The following is an 18,851-nucleotide window of genomic DNA, read 5'->3' as shown; positions in this document are numbered from 1 at the left end:
CAGTACAGTCAGACTTGGTGGTCATCTAAGATGATTTCATATTTATTCAGTCTCATCTCAGCAAGAATTTTTAATGAATCTGTAAACTCAGGGGTTGTACCGTATGATTGGAGAATTGCTAACATAGTTCCTATTTTTAAGAAAGGGGAAAAAAAGTGACCGGGTAACTACAGGCCTGTTAGTTTGAAATCTGTAGTATGCAAGGTCTTGGAAAAAATTTTGAAGGAGAAAGTAATTAAGGACATTGAGGTCAATGGTAAATGGGACAAAATACAACATGGTTTTACAAAAGGTAGATCGTGCCAAACCAACCTGATCTCCTTCTTTGAGAAAGTAACAAATTATTTAGACAAAGGAAACGCAGTGGATCTAATTTACCTAAATTTCAGTAAGGCGTTTGACACTGTGCCACATAGGGAATTATTAGTTAAATTGGAAAAGATGGGGATCAATATGAAAATTGAAAGGTGGATAAGGAATTGGTTAACAGGGAGACTACAGCGGGTCATACTGAAAGGTGAACTGTCAGGCTGGAGGGAGGTTACCAGTGGAGTTCCTCAGGGATTGGTTTTGGGACCAATCTTATTTAATCTTTTTATTACTGACCTCGACACAAAAAGTGGGAGTGTGATAATAAAGTTTGCGGATGATACAAAGCTGGGAGGTATTGCCAATTTAGAGAGAGACCGGGATATCATACAGGAAGATCTGGATGACCTTGTACACTGGAGTAATAGTAATAGGATGAAATTTAATAGTGAGGAGTGTAAGGTCATGCATTTAGGGATTAATAACAAGAATTTCAGTTCTAAGCTGGGGACGCATCAATTAGAAGTAATGGAGGAGGAAAAGGACCTTGGAGTATTGGTTGATCACAGGACGACTATGAGCCGCCAATGTGATATGGCCATGAAAAAAGCTAATGCAGTCTTGGGATGCATCTGGCGAGATATTTCCAGTAGAGATAAGGAGGTGCTAGTACCATTATACAAGGCACTGGTGAGACCTCACCTGGAATACTGTGTGCAGTTCTGGTCTCCCATGTTTAAGAAGGATGAATTCAAACTGGAACAGGTACAGAGAAGGGCTACTAGGATGACCCGAAAAATGGAAAACCTGTTTTGTGAAAGGAGACTCAAGGAGCTTGGCTTGTTTAGCCTAACCAAAAGAAGGTTGAGGGGAGATATGATTGCTCTCTATAAATATATCAGAGGAATAAATACCAGAGAGGGAGAAGAATTATTTAAGCTCAGTACCAATGTGGACACAAGAACAAATGGATATAAACTGGTCATCGGGAAGTTTAGACTTGAAATTAGACGAAGGTTTCTAACCATCAGAGGAGTGAAATTTTGGAATAGCCTTCCTAGGGAAGCAGTGGGGGCAAAAGACCTATCTGGCTTTAAGATTAAACTCAATAAGTTTATGGAGGAGATGATAATGATGGGATAACATGATTTTGGCAATTAATTAATCTTTAAATATTAATGGTAAATAGGCCCAATGGCCTGTGATGGGATGTTAGATGGGGTAGGATCTGAGTTACTACAGAGAATTCTTTCCTGGGTATCTGGCTGGTGTATCTTGCCCATATGCTCAGGGTTCAGCTGATCGCCATATTTGGGGTCGGGAAGGAATTTTCCTCCAGGGCAGATTGGCAGAGGCCCTGGAGGTTTTTCGCCTTCCTTTGTAGCATGGGGCATGGGTCACTTGCTGGAGGATTCTCTGCTCCTTGAAGTCTTTAAACCATGATCTGAGGACTTCAGTAGCTCAGACATAGGTGAGAGGTTTATAGCAGGAGTGGGTGGGTGAGATTCTGTGGCCTGCATTGTGCAGGAGGTCAGACTAGATGATCATAATGGTCCCTTCTGACCTTAATATCTATGAATCTATGAATCTCTGCTTTTGCTAAACTCCACCACATGCAGACAGCCACTGCCGCATATCTTGGCCTAACTTGCAGACAAACATGTCACTCTCCAAAGCTAGGTCTCAAGTGTGACCTTTCTACACTGGTGCAACTTGGAGTCTCCTGCCTCACTGTGCATCCCTTCCAAACACTCCTCTCCTCAGCTCACATGGCAACTCGCACAACAGGGTTTGGTTATCAGGGGTCACCAGCTGGGAGGGAGGGGTTAAGGAACCATGACACGGCCTGAAATGGGCCATGTGTCCCGTGCACTGTCTGGCCCTGGTGAGGGGCACAGTTTGACATAAATCAGAGATGCGTTTTAAAAGACCCTTTGATGTGCTGTAAGTGAAAAGCTGCCAAATTGCTACAGAAAGTGCTGTACACTGATATTAATCCAAATCCCTACAAGAGAAAAGGGGAAAGGACAGATCACTGAGGACAGACATGAAACAACATTACACAACAAGACTATATTACACACCCCAGCAGCCATTTTAACTGGTGGGTATTCAGATAATTTAAAAAAAATTAGTTGGCTCAAGTATAATTGTGCGAAAAAAGTGCCCAGAATCCAAGCCAGTGCTCCAAGAACTACCCCACTACACAGTCTCAGCAGTCTAGGCAGAGGGGACCCAGGGGATGGGCTCTGCAGCGGCATCGCTCCTAGACCTGGCACAAGCACCACATTAGATCACATCTGGGTGTCACTGTTAGGTCGCCCGACACTCTCCATTGGCAGAGGTTCTTGTGACCGTCCTTTGAGCAGCTCTCACACCTCAGCCTCTGACAGGTTTTGTCTTGGAGCTTGAGATGTGCCTTTTGCTGGCTGCACGTAACTCTGATCAGGTCTGGCCCAGTTAGAAGGGGCTGACAATCACCATTTCCCAGCTGTGTTTTCACAGAGCACAGCTCACCTTGGCAGCATGCCCTGCAGATCCTAAAGGACCACACATGCACTCTGCCCCAGGGCCTTATTGCAACACCCCGCAGAAAGCTGGGTCTCTGGGCAAGACATGGACACAGTGAATCCAGGAGACATGGAGCAGGGGAAAATGGAACGTCTTTGGGGGACCACTACAGATGGGGGAGCCAAGGGCACAAAGAACATTGGGAAGCTCAGAGGGTTACAGAACCCTTGGGGAGGGGACAGAGAGGAGCAAACTGTCCTTTGGGGAACACAACGGGGATTAGAGCTCGGGGGGGAAGCGGGCACAGTTTGCTCTGTAATGCCACAGAAGGGGGACAGCCTTCTCCAGCTTCCAGACCCTGCAATTAGCCTTTAGCCCCTGGGGTATCAGTTCCCAATGTGGACCTTTGTAAGTGTTATTAGCCATAGTCACATACGTAGCAGGCAGCTCTGTCAGGCAAGAACTGTGAGGGAACAGCAGCAGCAAGGACACAGCTAATGCTTGTGAACTGGGAGGGTTTCGCCTAATGCCATGATGGAGAAACCTCCCCCCCCAGTCACAGTTCACATGTGCTGAGGGGATCTCCCAGGCCACCCAAGAACCCCAAAGAGGCAAGTCCTTGGGGACCAATAAGGAAGCAACTCAAAATGCCATTAAGTAAATCAGTTGGGAATATTCCAGGTATTTTAGGGATTACAGTGCAGATTAGCACCACCCATTTAATCTAGTTCTACTCTGCAGTGTAAAGAGCAGCCAGACGGCTCAGGAGCCCATAGCCCCAGGGTCCCCTCCCTCCCAAAGACTCTGTCTCTGGAAATGTAGATCTACATAACCTCGCCTCTGGCCAAGGAGTGTACAGCCACATTCAGCAGCGGGAAAGACGGCACCAGCCCAGGGCCAGCTGCCTGCCAGGCCGCACTCCCAACGCAACTCAGAGGACCCTAAGGTAGTGCCAATTAGCCTACCAGCCAATGGCCTGTCCAAGGGAGAATACCCTGGCCAGGGATCCCCTGGCCACACCCCTATGCCACAAACAGGGCGGGGCACAGCTGCCAAGTTTTGTGCAGCTCCACGTGTGAAATTTCTCACCAGTGAGAAGAACAGGAGGACTTGTGGCACCTTAGAGACTAACCAATTTATTTGAGCATGAGCTTTCGTGAGCTACAGCTCGTAGCTCATGCTCAAATAAATCGGTTAGTCTCTAAGGTGCCACAAGTCCTCCTTTTCTTTTTGCGAATACAGACTAACACGGCTGTTACTCTGAAACCTGTCACCAGTGAGAATCACCAATCTCTCCCTTCCAAGCAGTGGGAAGAACACGAGGGGAGGGAGAAGGGGCAATGCAGGGGGTGTCCAAGGGCAGACTAAAGGAGAGGTAATGGGCTCGTTTGTGGCAGAGAAGGACAAGTGAGCCTTAGGCAGCCTGGAGGGCTGTTAGGGGTGGGGCTCTCCATCCTTCTCCTCATTACCCTCCAGCTTCCATTCCTCCAGCTTCCCCTCATCCCACCACAGGCAGGCTGGGTGTCAGCCCGCGGAGCAGAGAAGAGACTCCCTGCCTTTAGTGCTGGTGTCTGGCACCATAGCTGCTCCAGGGCGGTAAATGCAGGAAGAGTATTGCTGAGTCCCTGCAGCCCTGCTGGAAGCCTGAGACTCCACCAGGGCTGCAGGCAGGCATAAGGCAGAGGGAAAATGCACGAGCGTCAGACCCAGTGGGTGACACTGGACAGCACAGTAAAGGAGTGACATAGCAGTTTCTATCTCAGCTCTGTGCCACTGCAGCATCCCCACTGCACGGGGGTGACCCTTCCACGGGCCAGCACCCCTTGACAGCATGGCACAAATCATCCATATCATTTGATCTGGGCCGTAGCTCCTAGTGCCAGGTAATCAAGCACCAATCAAGGATATTAACCAACACAGACGGCATTTTCCAGGCTGCCAGCCAAAGACTTGCAAGCCTCTGCAAACCCCACAGGGGAGCCCGATCTGTACGTACATGGAACTCTCTCAATAGCCTTTCCTGGTGGAGAAGCACCCTGTATTATACAAGCATCCTCTTCAGCCTCTGACAAAGAGGAGAGGAAACATCTCTTGCCTACTTCTGCTCTCATTCATGGCCTCTCAGTCAGCAGTAACCCCACAGCAGCCATTGGAGCTGGCATTGTGACCTCCGAGCTGACTGGATCAGGAAAGGAAGCCTCTGCCAGTGCTGGACAGACAACTCTCCCCAGAACACTGTGAACTTCAGAGCCAAACACACCCATGGAAAGGAAGGCATCTGAGAGCTGGTTACTGACTCACTGGACCACTTTCTGCACTGAAAAGCTGGCTATCACCCTAGGTACCACACCAGGGCAAAAAGGGGCAGGCTGAGACCAGGCAAACTTGTTAAAAACACCCACCATCCCATCTGCAGAATCAGCTTTACCTGGAAGTTAAAACTGTCCCTAACCCCTCTTCTGGGGCTCTCCCTGCGCCACATCTCCCTGAATTCTTCAGCCATGGCTTCTGCTCAACAGGCTGGCAATGTGCCAAGAACATGTCATTATTTCTGCCATCCCATTAGTCTTCTTTATCAGCTTGCTTCTCCCTTGGATTGGGGAGAAACAGCTACCTTCACAGCTGCTGCCAAAGCTTTTGGTGACAGGATAGGAGCGTGAATTCTCTCCCCCTTCCAGCAGGGTGCATGCACACCAGCCCTGGTTGTGGAACAAGCATTCACTTTGGGGCACAGCGTTCAGCTCCATTAAACAGCACCCTGAACCTGACCAATGAGAATGGGGCTGACCTTCTCTAGCCTGACACCTTAGCACGTTCATTCAGTTAGCCAGTCACTGGTATGTACCGAAACAAGCCATTCACTCCACACGCTGACATCTGAAAGGTGGTTTTCAGAACTGTAGCAAGTTTGCTGCTTCAGTACTTGGCTTCTACCCTGAGATAACAGAACGGTCCCTTTGTTCCTCAGTCTGCTACTGCACACAGCATCAGTAACCCAGGCTTCTCAGTGAACCAGACTCTCCCCTGGTGGCGTGACCTTGGGGGTAACAAATGGGGACGCCATCATAACATTGATAAGGGAAGAGGGACAACAATCCATGGTTTTTCCTTACCTCTGCTGACAAGCATCCAAGCCTTCCTTGATAGGCTCTTTGTAACAAGAAAAGCCATGAAACCTGCAGCATAGCAAGGAATAGATGCTTGCACGACAGCATGGAGGCTACCCCACCGTGGTCAGCAGGATGTTCCCAGAAACACACTTCCCTGTAAGCCGGCAGCCTGTTTCAGTAGAGTCTCTTCTTGTGTCTTTCTTTCTCATCTAACCAATTGTTAGACCTATAACTAGTTCGCTTGTGATTTTGTGCATCAAATGTGCAAGGCTCATTTCAAGTTAAAATTTGGCCTAAATGCATCTAGGACTTGGCTTTAAAAATGGATGCAGCTAGTTTCCATAATCTCAGAAACTGGAACCTGATGACCCTCCTGGCTCTGCATTGTTGCTGCTTTGGGGCTAGGGACGTTACAGGTGCCTGGCCATTAAACCTAGTCAGCCGGGAAATGAATACCAGCGACTGAGAGCCTTGTTTACCAGAGAGGCGGTTCCCGCTTTGGATTTTGACCATGATGGTCTGGGGCAGAGAGGGTCACTATGAATCAGAATGTTGCCACCTCCTGGAGCTCCAGCCCTTTAATGCTGTTTATCCTGAGTAAGTGAATTCCTGAGTTGAAGCTGGCACAGAGAAGCGTGGAGCTGTCACAGACAGCCAGGGAAGCAAGGGGTCCGGATCCATCAAGGCACACGGTGGCCAGACAAGCTGTGGAGAGAACAGGGAAGCATCAGTCAGTCAGATGCATTTCGTTGTAATTCAGAAGTACATTTTCACCAGTGAGACAACAAACAACTGACCTACAGAAAACAGTGGCTTTTTAAAGGGGGGGGTGCAGTTACAGGCCCCTTCTACAGACACACAGGGATGACACTCAAAGGAAGCCATGGCCCAGCATAGGAAATCTAGCCCCACTTTGTCTCCCAGGTCAGGCACTTCTCCCACCTGACATTACCGCCACAGCACCCTGCTGTAGGAGCCTTCTTAGGGCTCCTAGTGGCCATGGGCCCCTCTGCAAGCCAGGTGTTAGCAGCTGGCATTTCTAGGATTAAAAAAGGGACATGATCAAGGTTCCCTCTTGCCCCTCTCTCAACCCAAAGAAGTGAGAGCTTCTACTGCTCAACAGTCCCATGACAGATACATGAAAACTAGCACAAAACCAGGCCCCACCTGGGTCACACCATCCCTTTGCTCTTCCACTCCCCCCGCAGTGGCGGACGGGAACAGAGATTAAGGGGAGATGACATGGCAAGCAGGTGCAATCTGTATCCGGAGTTTAGAGACAGCAGGTCACCCAGATTGTGAGCTGGGATTCCAGACTGTTGCAGTGCTTGTTTTGCAGGGGCGGCTCTCAGGATTAGCCCCTGCAGTGCCTCCGATTGGCTCTCTGAGTGCTGATCTGAAGCCCATTCAGGTGCCAACATAGCCTTAAGAAACTCCTGCAAGCCTGGGACAATGGAGGAGTCAGTCCTAATACGCACTGATACAGAAAAACACCTGATTGTGACAGTAACGGGGTTGGCACAGTTTGAAACACATTCTCAGGTACCCATTACACAAGGGGTTGTGAGAATCTGTACATCCTCTCGTAATAGCTGGTACGTTACAATAGCCCGCGGAAGGATCAATGCTTGAGGATTATTTGTTCTGCTTAGGCGCTATCATTTAGCAGATTTCCACCTCAGGACGTTGCCATCACACAGAACATGCTGTTCTCACAGTGATTCGTCTGCAGGGCCCTGTTTCACCAACACATTAATTCCTTTGGCCTAATTGTTGCTGGATTTATTGTTCTCAGGCACGGGGGTGGGGTCACGTTCAGAAAGAAACCTCAGAACTTTAGAGCCTTACTGCTTTGCAGGAGGTGCAACCCATAACACATTAGCCTCAGAGCAGAAAACACAGTCAGCCGTCATATTAATTCAGCATCTCCTGATGATTTTGATCACCACCAATGGACATTAAAACAAGCCTCTCTTCCAATGCCAATTAAATTATTCGTTACTGCACTTCTGGAGATAATCCTAATTAATGCCACACAAATTCCTCGCCCTCCCCCTGCTTATTTCTTTATTACATTTTTTTTGCAATGTACATTTGATCACCAAATTGGGGGTTGGGAAGGAATTTTCCCCAGGTCAGACTGACAGGAACCTGGGGTTTTTCACCCTCTTTGCAGCATAGGGTGCAGATCACTAGCTAGGATCATCTGGGTAATATCTCACTCATTTAATTCCCTGTCATTGCAGGGTCCTTGGGCATGGGCACAACTCGGTCACCCACCTGCTGCCCTGGCTCTCAGCCTGTGGCACACAACAGTTCAGTCTCCTGAGGGCTGCACTACTTCGGTCTGATTCTGGTTGTGGGGACTGGTGTGCGGGGCTGTTTGAATGACTTAGACTTGAACTTATTTCCAACATGAAGGAGGTTTCAGCATAAAATATATTTTAAATGGAGACTAGATCATCAGACATTTGCGTCTATATCTGGAGACAGCCTAATGTCCTGTGTCTTCTAGGGCATTTGTAGCAGCTCCTCCCATCCCAGTGGCACCAGCAGTGATTTTCACAGGGTATTTACGAAACAGGCAAACAGAATCAAATTCACTCAGTGTTGGTCTGTACAGCCCCTGGGTGCTTGGGGTCCTGGGCCATGACTGGGGTCCTAGGCACTATCGTAACACAAATTAATAATACACGATTTTGTACTCAGAGTCTTAGTTTACCTACTATTAAAACAAGTGCAGGTATCAACTGCTGGTTAAGACTGAGGCTAACATACCAATAATGCCATTCAACACACTGCATCCATGCAGGAGGATTAAGGCAGTTTATCGTGGATCCAGCCTGAGCTCAGGTTCCTTCACTGCCAGGGCTGGCAGGCAGCACAGACACCTGCAGAGTGGCCTCTACAACCAGCAGACTGTGGGATGAGCATGGGTGTGTGCAGGAAGCTGAACTGTCTGTGGGCAGAGGGAGAGTCTATGCAAACTCCTGTTTACAGTAGATGCATTGCCTGCAAGTCAGACGGTGGAATGGGAAATATAAAAAGGATTGCCAGTCTCTAGAGAGTCACTTCTGCAGTTTTGTTCACCTCTGCCCTCGCAGCATCAAGCTGAGAATGGGAAGATGGCATTTCTACAACACTCTGAGCTCTACATGTGGGTTACAAAAGTGCCGCATACCACAGGAATTTGTACGTAACTAAATTTCATACTGGTTTATGTACATAGCACTGCACCTAGATTAAAGCTAAAATTCTATCAAGAGGTTCTGGCAACACCACACCCCACATGATCAAAGATCCAGTGCTTTGCTAACATCACCAGAGCTGTAAATTCAGCTGTTTCCCAGAGCTCTCTTTCCTCTCTCTGTATTCTAAACTGGGTGGCAGATAAGCAACAATTAACCCAACCCTCCCAGTCTAATAGTGCTTAGAGGTATTTGCTCTTTGTTCTCTGATCATTGTAAGACCTAGCCTCATCACACCCCCAGGGTGGGAGGGGCTGGGAAGCAAGTAGGATTAACCCCATAATGCCTGTAATTCCCAGTCACAAAAGTGAGTAGGAACATCAACCAAAGTGAGCGGGAATGTTTGGTCAGCAGGCCCTGGTTCCAAAATGCAATTACAGCTTCTAGTCCAATTGGGACAACTCCTTGGCATTTCCTTTCATATGTTATCCTGTACTCCCGGCTGCCGGATTGTCTCATCTGTAAAACTCTATTCTTTATCTTTCATTTTAATCAGGATGCGACTGAGTTCCGAGGCTACAAATCTGAGCACTCATTATTTTTGTGATATAGAAACTGAGTCCAAGCTGTTTATCACAGGCCACGAAATAGCCATTTCTGTCAGAACCCCATAGGCTGGATCTGGGTCAGTGACCTACAGAATGAAGCAGAGGTCCCCAAACTGTGGGGTGCACCCCGCTATGGTGGCATGGAGGAATGTCTGGGGAGGTGTGGTGGGGCCTAGGCCAGCCCCCATGAGGGGTGGGGAGGAAGCACCACCCAGCCCCTCCCTGCCCCCAGCCTCATGCCTGGCCCCGTCCCCAGCCTCGGTGCAGCACCTCTGCACCCGGCAGGAGCTCCACTCCCGGCCCCTGCCATCTCCCAACCTGAGCTGCTGGCTGCGGCTCTGTTCCTGGCCCAGGACCAGCTGCCAGCCACCACTGCAGCCTGACTGCAGCTCCACTCCCGCCCCTGGCCATGGCCCTGCTCCCGGCATGGGTGCTGGCTTCTGCTGGAGGATGCTAGACTCTCCCCTGCCCTGCCCCAATTCCACCCCTGTCCCGCCCCTTCCCCACCCCCGTTCCAACCCCTTTCCCAAATCCCTGCCCCAACCCAGCCTCTTCCCCGCCTCCTCCCCTGATTTCACCCTGTTCCTGCTCCTCCTCCCTCCCTCCCAGAGCTTGTTTCACCACGAAACAGGCAAGTGCTGGGGGGAGGAGAGGTACACTCAGGGGAGGAGGCGGAGGTGAGGTGAGCTGGGGCAGGGAGCTTGGCTGCTGGTGGGTGCAGAGCACCCACCAATTTTTCCCCGTGGGTACTCCAGCCCCAGAGCACCCACAGAGTCGGTGCCTATGGCTCCCAGCACCAGCCTCATCCCCAGTTGAGGCCCCAGCCTCGATCCCCTTAACCCTGTCTGTGTCCCCCCCACCCACCTGGAGCCACATCCCCACTCCTGGCCCCGGGAAGGAGGGGTGTGGACATGGGTAAGGGGGGGCGCGACCCTCCAAAGTTTGGGGACCGCTGGGATAAAGGCTCAGTAGCCCATCCTCAACCATCTGAGAGAGGAATAAAAAGGGATGTTTTAACACCCCGTCAATACATGGTTCCTCCTAAGTCACATTTTGAGGCCATACCTCCGTTGTCTTGGTTCCAGACCTTCACCATGCAGTCATGTGATGAAGTGGCAACGACTGGGGTCAGACCTAGACCCTTGGGAAGGAAGACACAGGATGTAGTGGTTTGGAAATGCCCCTTGTACTCACGCACTTGGCTTCTTGTCTGCCTTAGGTCCCACAGCTGCAAGGGAACAGACACAAAGAGCTCAACCCGAAGGCCACTTCACCAATTTGTTACTATTCCTTCACCACGCTTGGCTGCTTTACAAAGAAAAACCAATCATTACATCTCCCAGGAACCTCCTTGCTGTCCTCACTCAGCACCCGTCACCACACTGATACGGCCACGTATCTTGAGCCTGAGACAAACATACCCACGGAGGTTTACACGAGCGTCCCAGCTTGGTGCTCCGTTCCCCTCATCTCCCCATTGCATTGCTGGCAGACAGCCTGTTGCCAGTCTTAACTCCTTCACACACCTGTTCTGGGTTTGCTCTCCAGCCTTTGTCTTCCACTCCTCCCCGCAGCGGATGTGGGATGGTGTATGCCACATTCCCAGAGCTTCAGGGGTACAGCCTTGCAATCACCAAGACAGTTGTGGGACCCAGCCCCATGCCAAGTTTATTTTTAAATGCAGAGTCAAACTCTAGACTGACCGAACACAATAGGAATTTTGCTACTGGCTTTGGGTGGGATCAGCTCCCCTGAAAGAGTCAAAACCCAGTGGGATGATTTCTCATTAGTACACATTTCAAGAGGTTACATTCTCTCACTACATTCGACGCATCCAGCTTGAACAGACAGGTAATTCTCTCTCTAATAAGTGCCCGTCACTTCTCTCTTCCCTGGCATCTCTTACAGCCATATGTCTCACTTAAAGCCATCATTTAGGCCTGCAATCACTTCCACACGCAGAGTCCCACACACAGAGTCCTGGGGATACACATGTGCAGAGTTACGTGTGGACTGAAGAGGTGGCAGGATCAGGCCTTAGACTGTAAACTCCCCGGGGCAAGGAGCTTGCCTGTGTGTTTTCTGTAAAGCTTGTCCCATGTGGAGCTGAAATCCCAGCGCTATGATGAAGGCAGAGCATTCGTTATCACAAAGGAAAGCTTTTTAAAAGCCTTAAAGAGATGCACGATGCAGGGAGCAAGCCCCAACAGATAATACCAAGGCTAAAGCCAGTCCAGCGTGCAGGCTGCACTTCCTGGCAGGATTGCTCTCAGAGCACCAAGGTGAACCCGCTGAGCCCTGCTGCCCATGAGACAGGCTACTGTCTATAGGTAACAATTTCAGGAGAGGACTAGAACAAGCAGCAAATTGCTGCCCAGCCAGCAAACTCACTGTGGCTTCGCAGCCCTCCCCACCAAAGCCATTGCTGCTGCTGATGCAGTACCGGCCGTCCTGGCTTACATCGCAGTAGGTCTGAATATACTGCTTTACTGGGAACGTATGGGCCACCTGTAGCTCCCGGCTGTCCCAGATCCTGGAAAGGAGGAAAAAAGAACAAGTGAGGGAGAGTTAATACAGTGATTGGAACTCCTAGCAACATCTGGCCAGTTACTGGGGCAGAATCTACAGAAGAGAATGCAAACTGGCTATTTTGATGCATGCTCATGACAATATGCACAACCCAATCTCTTCACTTCTCCAGCCTGGGCTTCTCCTCCTCTATTTCAAGGGTTACCGAGCTCCATGACTCATCCCCGTGTTCTAGCCCAGACCTGCCAATTCTCTAGTTCTTTGTGGTGCTCCACATGTGTGAACCGGAGCTCTCCTTCCCTCTACCCAAGCCAGAGTCATTCCTCCCTTGAGATCTAGCCTGCGAGCTCCATGGGCCTAGCACAACGGGTCAGGTCTGGGTTGGGGCCTTGAGGAGACGCTACTGCAGTACTTACATTAAACAACAATGCTTCGCCCTTCAGCCCACAACGTGTTTTCAGTCCCATTCCCTTTGCCCCATCCATCTCCCACCCTGTAGCTCGGCTACATGGGGATTTGCATCTTGGCCACTTTGAAATGCTGTTTTTTTTCTTTGCTGGTGGCCCCCTCTGCCTGGGAGAGGGCTGGGCAGCCCTGGACATTGCTCCTCTTATAGCTCGTCACTGTCCTGCTCTGCTGCGTATCATGCACGCTGTCTGCAAACTCCCTGTTTTCTCCAGCAACGGTAACAATATTGATCAGCGATGATAAAGCCACGCCAAAAGCTAACATAGCTTCCAGCCAGTGGCAAGTGGTACTGCTCACAGCACTGGTGTCCTGATCGTGCGCTACCCTGCTGTAGATGATGCTCTCCACGAAATGCGAGGTTAGCACAAGGTTTGCTTCTAGCAACAGAGCTTGGGAGACAACTTCACTAGCCTACAAAGCCACTCCCTGCTGTGGTTTGTGCTGCAGACGCCAAACAATATCCTCCTTATTGCCCCAGTTCAAGCAGTAATGAAGTTCTCTGTTGATGTGTCTACTTCCTCAACAGGGTTAGAAACACCTGGCCTGCCAAAAGATGGGATGAGGAATGACAGCTGCCACGGCCACCCACCCAGTGAAAGAGAGAGGCGCCCAACAGCCATAGCGCACTGGTCTGGGGATGCCCAGGCACTCATCCTGGACCCAAGTGAGCAACTCTGCAGTCCAAGGCCATTAGCAGCCCCCATCCCACCAACAGGTCTAATCACTAGCACTGTCCATGGGATGGTTTTACAAAGCTCTGGGACCCCTCACCCACATTCTCCTGACTACACCAAGTCCCACCTCTGCAGTTGGTCCCCACCACTAGGCTTTACCTGATTGTTTTATCCTCTGACGTCTGGATGACAAACGGCTCTGCAGGAACCCAGCACAGGTGTGTTACCTGCCGAAGGGAAAGTTGTACCAGAAACCTGTCCACCTAACACAGCCCAAACTGACCCCTGCCCACACATACACTGCTCTTGTGGCCCAGCCATCCTCTGTCCCAAGCAGTCATCACTGGAGCCAGGAGGGCTGGGTGGAGCTACCTCTGGATCCCATCAATGCTGCTCCCTTAGTAGCCACTGTGTGATTTGAGGTGCAACAAGGGAGGAGAGGGGACTTGGTCAGTAGGGTACCATGGAGGCCACGGGCTTTGTAGGATTAAACTGCCCTACACAAAATCCCAACGGGACATTTCTATGGGTAATTGACATGTCCCTGGTCCCATTAGATGGGCTACAAAATAGAGGGGTCAGAAACTCTCCTGTCTCAGGACAAAAGACCACCTTTAAGGAAGTCAGAAAGAAACTTCCTCATAGTCAGGTTACACCACATTGTCCTCTCCAGGGATTCCTGCCCCCTCCTCTCAAGTAGCCGACGACAAGCTGCCGACGACAAGAGGTGGGACTAGCTGGACCTTGAGTCTGACCCAGTCTGATGACTTCTGTGCTGTGGAGTTGTAAGCAGGAGTTCAGGGTTCTAGTCCGGACTCATTTCAACTCTCTGCCTTTGGGCAAGTCTCCTGGAGCCTGATTTTGAGGTGGGCTAAGGGATGGCCTTAACCCTTCAGTGCCCCAGCCTGCCCAGTGGAACACAGGGACAGGCTGTACCGGGTTTACCACGGCGCCGAGCCCAGAGTCAGAAGGGCCCAGGCCAGCCCAATCCCCCGGCTGGGTGAGATGGCCAGGAAAGCTGCCCCCACCCCTGTTCCTCCCCCACCCCACCTCTTCCCACCCTTTCTCCGCCCCGGCCCCAGTCCCAGCCCCACCCCCACTCCGCCCCTTGCCCCCCCATGGCCCCTCCCCTGAGCTACATCCCAGGGGACTGCAGCAGGGGTCGGGCCCACCCTGCACTCACCGGGCAGCGGGAAGTGGAGTGACTTGGCCCCAGCCCACTCTGCTCCACCGGCGAGTGCTGGGGGCAGTTCCCGCCTTGCCCAAAGTCCGGGAGCCAGGGGAGCAGAGCGGAGCGGGCTGGGGCCAGGTCACTCCACTTCCCGCCTCCCTGTGAGTGCGGGGCGGGCCTGCCCTGCAATCACCAGACGGCAGGAAGGTGGAGTGACCTGGCCCCAGCCCGCTCCGCCGGTGAGTGCTGGGGGGAGGTTCCCCCCTGCCCCCAAGCCTGGGGAGGAGATGGAGCAGTGGGGAAGGGGCATGGGATGGGGACAAGAAGGGGATAAAGGAAGCGGGACCAGGGGGGAAGCTGGAGCCCAGCATGCTGCATCCCCTTGGTAGAAGCTGGGGCTCCCCTGTTAATCAGGCCCATCGAACCCTCACCCTGACAAGCCCCACCTCCCCTGCATCTGTACCACACCAATGGGCCCCCCCAGACACCCTCCCCACTGAGCCCCTACCACCTGCACCTGGACGTCCACCAAAATGAACCCCACCTCCCCTGTACCTCGACCCCCACGCCGAGCACCAAACACCTTCACCTGGATCCCCTGCAGAGTCCCATTGCCCCGGTACCCCCCAATGAGCTTCTGTGCATCCAGATCTCCCACTGAGCCACCCGCACCCAGACTGCCCCACAGAGAACTCTCTGACCCCCACCTGGATACCCCCACACTAAGTCCCTCTGCACTTGGATCCTGCTGCCAGGCTGAGCCTGCTCACCCACACCTGGTGCGCCTGGCACAGGGGGCAGGGGCCCAGGGTGTTTCTGGGGCAGGCCTGGCCCTTGCACTGTGTCAGGTTCGGGTGCAGCCTCACTGCTGAGTCCCTGTCCCAGGCTGGGATGGGGTGAGGCTGCAGGGTAAACTCCCATCTCCATTTAACCAGTGGCCTGTGCTTCCCACTGCCATGTTGGAGCCTCCAGATTTATTTATTGACAAACAAAATTTGCAAAATTTTAAAATACTGTGCACAGAATTTTTGATTTTTTGGTGCAGAATTCCCACAGGAATATGGGGTGCTGTGCAGCTGGGATGGTGGGACTGTGAGGAAGGTGGTAGGCAGTGGGGAGGTCTACGGGTGGGGGGAACTGGGTGAGCAGTGTGGTGTGCAAGGTGCTGTGCAGTTGTGGTGGGAGGCCAGCGGGGGAGGTCTCTGGGAGGGGTGAGGGCTGGGCATAGAGATCTGTGGTGGAGGTCTCTGGGCAAGGGGGTGCTGGACACAAGTGTGGGGTACTGGGCAGGGGGAGGTGTGGTGCGGGCCCGCCCCCAGGGGGAAGGGGCATGCTGACAACACACGGCTGGGCCCATAAAAAGTTAATCCGGCCCTGGGGATAGGACATACCCTGCCTCACACGAGGAGCCGTGAGCCTTAACTCGCATGCCAGGCAAAGGCAGACAAGGGAGCAACATGTGCCACAGGTTATCACCGGGGTCAGCAACCTATGGCACGCACGCCAAGGATGGCAGGCAAGCCGATTTTTGATGGCAGGCTGCTGCCTGCCGGGTCCCAGCCGCCGGCCCCACTCAGCGCCCGCGGGACCCTGGCAGGCAGCAGCGTGCCATTAAAAATCCTGACCCCCCTGGCCTGGTCTTCTCTGCCCCTCCCCGCGGAGGCAGGATGAAGAAGCTTGGTCCTGCTGGCTGCTGCTGCAGGGCAGGCAAGCTCCCCCCCTACCCCCGCCTCTTCCCCCCCTTCCTGCCCCTCCTCCTCTCCCTCCCTGCTGCCCATCAGCTGGTGGCCCTTGTTGGGAGGGGAAAAAGCAGAGCTGCAGCAGGCTCGCTTGCTGCTCCGGGGAGGAGGTGGAGAAGAGGTGGGGAAGGGGCCTGGGGGGTGGAATCAGGGCACATCCCCTCCAGCCCCCTGCTGTGAGCCGTTCTGGGCAGGGGGCTGGGACCACCCGCATGACCCTAGCCCACACGCCCAGCCCTCTGCCCTGACCCCTACACCTCCACACACACACCCAGCCCCCTGCCCTGACCACTACACCCCCCACACACCCCAGCCCTCTGTCCTGACCCCTACACCCCCCACACACCCCAGCCCTCTGCCCTGACCCCTACACCCCCCCACGACCCCAGCCCTGACTCCAGCACCCCCCCACACATGCCCCCAGCCCTCTGCCCTGACTCCTGCACCCTCCTCACTCACCCCCAGCCCTCCCACCCCATGCCCTGACTCTTGCACCCCCCACATTCCCACCCCCACCCTGAGCACCAAACGGGAGCTCCTGCACTCCCCCTGCCCACATTCCCACCTGCACCCCTCATACCAAATGGGAGCTGCCCAGGTAAGCACTCCACACCCAAACCTCCTGCCCCAACCCTGAGCCCCCTCCCTCATTCTAGCTCCTGGCCAGACCCTGCACCCCAACCCCCAGCCTGCTCCTGCACCCCCAGCCCTGTGCTCAGTGCTCTCCCACCCTCAGCTCAGTGCAGAGAGAGGAAGAGAATGGGCTAGAACCAGGGAGAAGGTAGGTCCCCACTCTACATGGGCAGGGCCGGGACCCCAGACCGGCAGCGGGCTGAGCGGGGCTGGCAGCAGGGACCCTGGCTGGCAGGAGCTGGCGGATGGAACCCCAAACTGGCAGCGAGCTGAGTGGCAACGGGCTGAGCCGCTCAGCCCATGGCCGGTCTGGGGTCCTGGCTGCCGGCCCCACTCAGTCCACTGCCGGTCTTGGGTTCTGGCTGCTGGCCCCTTGCCAGCCGGGGTCCCGGCCGCAGGCCCCGCTCAGCCGACTGCTGGCCTAGGTGAACGGAACCCCAGGTTGGCAGTGGGCTGAGTGGACCGGCGGCGTAAGGTCAGCGTTTTAATTTAATTTTAAATGAAGCTTCTTAAACATTTTGAAAACCTTGTTTACTTTACATACGACAATAATGTAGAGACTTATAGAGAGAGACTTTCTAATATGTTAAAATGCATTACTGGCGTGCAAAACCTTAAATTAAAGTGAATAAATGAAGACTCGGCACACCACTTCTGAAAGGTGGCCGACCCCTGGGTTATCGCAATCACTGCTTCGTACAATGATCACACTAGCATGAGAGCAAATCAGTGTTGCACTATCACAGCTCTCAGACGCTATAGCAGGGTCTTAAAGGACTGGTAAGAAATGGGTGGAAGTGACAGAATAGCACGTGTGCTGCAAGTAGATGCCACCGGTGCAGGAACTGAAGTGCGGAGATGATGGAATGGAAGCTGAAGCCTGCTTTACCTCACACCCTCCTGCTGGGGTCTCTTCCTGCTCTTGGGATGTGTGCAGGATTACGCTAAAATGCTGTTGTGTTCTTGCTCCTCCCGTTTTGCCTTGTCCACTGAGCACTCTGGGGCAGGGACCTCACTTCTGACAAGTCCAGGTCCAAGGACACATTCAATTTCCTCAGCATGGAAGTCACTGCTGAGTGTGACCCACGCTCCCCGAGGCAGTTGCACCCATTCACTCCAGGCTGCCTCTGATCCAATGGCCTGAGCTCTAGCTTAGGACTTTTGCCGGGATTCCTGGGTGATCAAGCAGGGACTCGGTGTGAAAGGCTTCTTCTAGAATTCACCTTAGTCATTCTGGAAAGCTAGGGCCCATGTCCTGGAGCTTTGGGTTACACCTGCACCACTGGGTTTCCCCAGGGGAATATTAGGCTGGCAGAAGTGGCCAGACAAAGTCCTGGGAAGCAAATGATGCAGTACATCCGGGATAGACACCTCCCAGGTACCAGCCACATGCTCTGCGGTTTTTGCATTATCTGGAGGGGCAGAGAATGCGTCCACTCACCACTGGCCTCCTTGCAGAGGCTGCTTTCAAATACGCTGATCAATGCAAACTCGGCATCTGGTGAGGTGGACCCACCACTTCCAGTCACCAGGGCCCCTGAAGTGCCATCCATTGGGAACAGCTTTCAGAGACTCCTGCCCTGGCCTGCCTGAGCTCAGAGCATTAATGAAACATGCAACTGGAGTTTGTGTGGGGGGCAAGGCCTGCTCTCACCACACACACAAGGAAACCACTGCATTGCTGCTAGGGCAGCAGCAAAAATAGTTTCCCCTTTGCACAGATTCACATGCACACGAGCCACTGGGCAGGGAGCTGCCATTCTAGGACAAACAGGGACATCTGTTCTTACCAGATTCCTGGAGATGGCAGCTCTGCGCACACACTCCCCGGTCTCTATGTCCCACTTGCACATGGTGTTGTCCCTTGAACCTGTGCACAGCTGTAAAGAGTCTACAACCACAATGACTTTA

At 52.7% G+C, this 18,851-nt stretch overlaps 1 protein-coding gene across 1 annotated transcript in view; it reads right to left on the bottom strand.

Annotated features, from left to right (window-relative positions):
* The window catches only part of WDR31 (WD repeat domain 31), a 56,559-nt gene that overhangs the window by 9,339 nt on the left and 28,369 nt on the right, over nt 1–18,851 (bottom strand). The window contains exons 6-10 of the mRNA XM_084650254.1: nt 18,731–18,831; nt 13,557–13,624; nt 12,118–12,259; nt 10,792–10,954; nt 5,934–6,635 (exon numbers count right to left, since the gene is read on the bottom strand). Of these exons, the coding sequence (XP_084506380.1) occupies nt 6,475–6,635; nt 10,792–10,954; nt 12,118–12,259; nt 13,557–13,624; nt 18,731–18,831 (635 nt within the window). The 3' untranslated portion in view covers nt 5,934–6,474. The remainder of the gene's footprint in view (nt 1–5,933; nt 6,636–10,791; nt 10,955–12,117; nt 12,260–13,556; nt 13,625–18,730; nt 18,832–18,851) is intronic.

This window comes from Lepidochelys olivacea (assembly GCF_965140295.1).
Source record: "Lepidochelys olivacea isolate rLepOli2 genome assembly, chromosome: 16".
In the NCBI taxonomy this organism is placed as follows: Eukaryota; Metazoa; Chordata; order Testudines; family Cheloniidae; genus Lepidochelys; species Lepidochelys olivacea.
This window is presented reverse-complemented; position numbering and strand designations above follow the sequence as displayed.